This window comes from Buceros rhinoceros, unplaced genomic scaffold, assembly GCF_000710305.1.
Source record: "Buceros rhinoceros silvestris isolate BGI_N320 unplaced genomic scaffold, ASM71030v1 scaffold5395, whole genome shotgun sequence".
Lineage (NCBI taxonomy): Eukaryota > Metazoa > Chordata > Aves > Bucerotiformes > Bucerotidae > Buceros > Buceros rhinoceros.
In genome coordinates, this window is record NW_010412178.1 from 38,706 (window position 1) to 42,871 (window position 4,166).

At 53.0% G+C, this 4,166-nt stretch overlaps 1 protein-coding gene across 1 annotated transcript in view; it reads left to right on the top strand.

Annotated features, from left to right (window-relative positions):
* LOC104493572 (E3 ubiquitin-protein ligase RNF213-like) overlaps window positions 1–4,166 on the top strand; it is a gene marked incomplete at its 3' end in the record, with an annotated part of 44,910 nt that overhangs the window by 37,532 nt on the left and 3,212 nt on the right. Inside the window, exons 49-54 of the mRNA XM_010136282.1 lie at window positions 788–990; window positions 1,190–1,291; window positions 1,631–1,846; window positions 2,602–2,683; window positions 3,007–3,041; window positions 3,553–3,637. Coding sequence (XP_010134584.1) covers window positions 788–990; window positions 1,190–1,291; window positions 1,631–1,846; window positions 2,602–2,683; window positions 3,007–3,041; window positions 3,553–3,637 — 723 coding nt within the window. The remainder of the gene's footprint in view (window positions 1–787; window positions 991–1,189; window positions 1,292–1,630; window positions 1,847–2,601; window positions 2,684–3,006; window positions 3,042–3,552; window positions 3,638–4,166) is intronic.

The window sequence follows — 4,166 nt, forward strand, 5'->3', positions numbered from 1 at the left end:
CACAGAGTTTAAGATGTTTCTCTCTCTGCAGATTACAGTAGATCGTGGTGCCAGCCATCTCTGAACGTTGCGAGAGCGAATTCCGGTGAATCCTTCGCCATATTCACCGTTATTCGCTATATTCACAGTTACTCGCTGTAATTCCTTCGCTGGCATCAATCCGACGTCACGAAATATGGGGTCGCAGCCCACCGTGATCTCAGAGAGCTCTGAGGACCTCCCTTTAGGGTCGATATTTACAGGGTCACAAGTTGATTGGCTTCAGACTATTTCTCCCCCTGTGGCCGCCATCTTGTCAGGTGGTCTTGGCACCCTTCAGAGTGGGCTTGTGATGTGGGCAGCAGGAGTTTTTGGGTACATTTCACAGGTGATCAGGAGCTCCAGGCGTGCTCAGGGAGTGCCCAATTGTCCCAGGTGGCTCTATTTGCACCAGAACAAGAAGGTACCAGATCGCCCCCACTCCCAGCCTCGGCAGACAAGATCAGAAAATGCCGGATGATCCCAGCCCACTTGCAGTGGAAACAGCATTGGGCCCACAGCCCTTGTAACTACAGCAAGAATGACATTGGCTGGTGTCGACCCCATGATGCGTGCCAGGGCAGGGGGTGGTCTGCACCACCACACAAGTATCTCCCTGCGTATTAAGGGACCCACTGTGCCTTGACCTGAAGCCATGGCTGAACCTGTGGGGAGAAGATCCTACTGCTCCCGAGCAGCTCTTGGTGAGGGACATTTGTGACGCGCCACCACCAGGAGCCATAGCGAGAAATCTCCTTTCCCGCTGCAGATCCCAACGCACCCGCTGCTGAGAGGAATGAGAAGGAGCATGACCTGGTGACCACAATGAAGCAGCTGGTTGCAAAGGCTCCAACTCCGTGGCCTCAGGTGTTCCTCATCCGAAATCTGTGTGATGTCTATGGGCTCACCTCCATGTGGAAGATCCTCCAGGTGGAGAAGTGGATTTTACCCCAGGGGGTAGAAATTTCTCAGGTGGGTTGTTTCTTGAGAACCTTGTTCTACAGGAGAGCCAGAGGGGTGGGATTTGCCAAGCTCGAGCCCTATAGCATTGACTCATGGGGCTCCCTTCCAGCTAAGGAGAGCAACAAGCCCTGATAGGGTGCAGCCAACCTCCTCTCTGTGCCCTTCCCCTTGCTTGTTAGGCTTAACAACGTGCATCTGTGGTTTGCAGGACAGAAGCTCGTGGTCGAATAAAACACTGATGTTCTCAGTGCTGGACAAAGCACAAAACCAGCTAAAAAGCGAAAATGCCACCAAAAACCAGAGCTTGACTGTGAGTATCCGTCTGTCTCTAATGGGAGGTTTCCATGGGTTTGGGTCTGGAACTGTTGTTTGGTCTGGAATCATTGGTTTATCTGGAACAGTTGGTTGGCCTGGAACTGTTTTATGATCTGGAACCATTGTTGGTCTGGAACTGCTGGTTGATCTGGAAACCTCCTGGAAAGAGGTTTCTATCTGTGCTGATGGAGAGCCATGGCAGCTCCCTGCTGCCAGGGGACACAAAAGGGACTTTGTGTGGACACCGAAGCTCATTGGTGAAACCAGGAGACAACTCACATTGGGGCGCCATGCTGGTTGCCTTCATTCACGTCTGTTCCGTTCATTTTTGTAGTCTGTCATGGGACAAATGGAGAACATCCTCCGGCTGCCACCTGCCACAGGTAAGCTGCTGGAATTCAGACTGAAGACGATCATGGATGCTTTGGGCAACAGGGAAGACCCGGGTCTGTTGGAGGTGGTCTTCCACACTGCACTCACTCTGGCCTTGTTCCCGAGTCGCATCACTCACCTCCTCAGGAACATCTGCTTCAAGCCTGACGTGGTGAAGGTGAGTCGCAAGGCCGAGGTGGACAGCTCTCTCCGCCCCTCTGACCAGGTGCAACGTGGCTTTTGTTTTGGTCACCTTGTGGCTTTGTAGATCATTGTTCCTCTTCCTTCTCGTTCCTTGGGCTGAGAAGTAACTGCGACCATCCATCCTGGTGTGTTTCAGATGTGAATGAGGTGGACGGTCAACGGGAGAGGTCCACCTCTCTACCCTCTCAAGGGGAGCTGGGGCACTGGCACAGCTTTGTTGGGGGAGATTAGGTAGTTTGAAGCCCAGTCTGAGTGCCCACCTTCTGCCAAAGGTCTTCCATCACTCAGGTGGTGGTGGAGACGCTCATTCCTGAGCTGGGCTTTCCCTCAGGTCTGTCTGTGCGTTAGTTGTTCCTGGTGTTTGAGGGCTGCAGGAAGCAACCAGGGCATTGTGCTGCTTTTCCGAGAAGTCAAGTCAACAGCCCCCTTCCCATCGGGGCCATGTTTGGCCCGTGGTGAATTCAGTTCCAGAATCAAAACTCATTTTAAGTAAGTGGGACTCTTGAGGACTTTGCTCATGTTTGGTCACTCCAACCTCACGTCTCCCTGTCTGATGGACTTTGCTCCCTCACTTGGTCCCCATTCCCTCACTGGAAGCTTCTCCCTGATGATAGTGGCCATCCAGGAGGACCCTTCTTCCATAACTGTTCCTCAGATAGATAGGTGGGAAACGAACTCGGAAGACAGTTACCCACCATGCCTTACTTTCCACCACATTTTCTTTCCAAGGGGTCCTACCTTCCCACCATGCCTGGAGACCTGCTTTTTGATGAGAAGAACTGGAAACTTGGTGCGACGGATAAGATTTGGAGTAAGTGATGGGGGAATCTCACTGCTCCTGCACATGGAGGGGACCTACCAGCAACTGCTCGAGATTGGCCAGAGGGCAGAGAGAAGGGGTTAAAGACTCCTGAAGGCCATTTCTGTCCTTTGGTTGAGTTCTTCACCATCTCCACCTGGGTGGAGCAAATTTGGGTCCCTTTTCAACAAGCTCTGGGAGAGGCAGATGGTGGGGCTGGACACTAGGAGGTGGGAGCCAGGCCTGTCACCCTCGTGGTGAGCTTCTGGCCATGTTCCCATCATGGAGATTGCTGTGGGAGATGACTGACTAACCATGTCCTGTTTCACATGCAGCTTGTCGGTGTGGCTCATACTGGGTTGTGACCAAGGTAAGTGTTTCCTTCTGGCTGGTGGTCTTCACAGCTCTGTCTTGTCATGCTTCTCACTGCATCTCTATCATCTCCATGGGAAAAAGCCAGGCTTGGGATGAACTACTTAGGTTTTCTTCTGGCCCCCAGAGATGCCCAACCCCTTTCCACCATCATGAAACACATTTTGGCTGTTTGACCCAGCTGTTTTGACTGGGTGCTTCTCCAAGCCAGCTGGGATTTGTGTCTCCCTGAGGGAGGAATGGTGCAAAGCTGTTGATTCCAGGTCTTGGTTAGTCTCGTCCCCAATTGAATGGCTGAACATGTCCTGCTGGCTGTGGGAAGTATCTGGTTGCTCTGGAAATGTTTGTGTCTCCTCCTGCTTCTCATTAGCTTTCAATGACCCCATGTAGAAAGCCGGGTGGAGCACGTGGAAACCCCTTGGGTGCTCTCAGCTTTTGCTAGATGTCTTCAGCGCCCAACTGGGCTTCCAACCTTCTCTCTCACTCCACTCTCTTGTGTCCATATGCAGTGTGGGTTTCCCATGGAAGTGAAGAAATGCAAGTGTGGTGCTGCTGTTGGGGGAACTAACCACAAGCCTGAGTCAGGCTTCAGGCGTAAGGATGTGTAAGTCAACCCCCCTGGCTCCACAGCCCCAGAGAGCTTCACCCGTCTGCGAATCCTCCTGCAGAGCCACTGGCTCTGGGGGAAATGCGGTAGCTGGCCAAAGCAAAGGTCTCTGTGTCCCGTGGTCATGTGATGGGACCTGGCAAAAGATGGGGTGGGTAAATTGCTTTCTCTGAACACAGCACCAAGGATCAAACAGAGAGAGGGTACATCCTGGGTAGTCCTCTTTCACGGAGGAATGAGCTGGAGAGGTGCCTGTCGCCTGCCTGCGTCGGTCTTGCGAGAGCTCTGCTCCACTCATCCCTCCTGCTGGGGATCCACACTGACAAACGGGTGAGCAACCACCACACTATGAGGAGCATTCAGCCGGGCTTGGGAGAAGAGCTTGAGAGCCTAATGGAGGAACCTGCCCTGTCTTCCAGGCCGTTCTAGACCTGATGAAAGAGAAACCGGAGGATGTGGAAGAGTTCTTCTGGGGCCACCTTCGGAAGGATGTGACATGCCTGGCAGAAGCTCTCA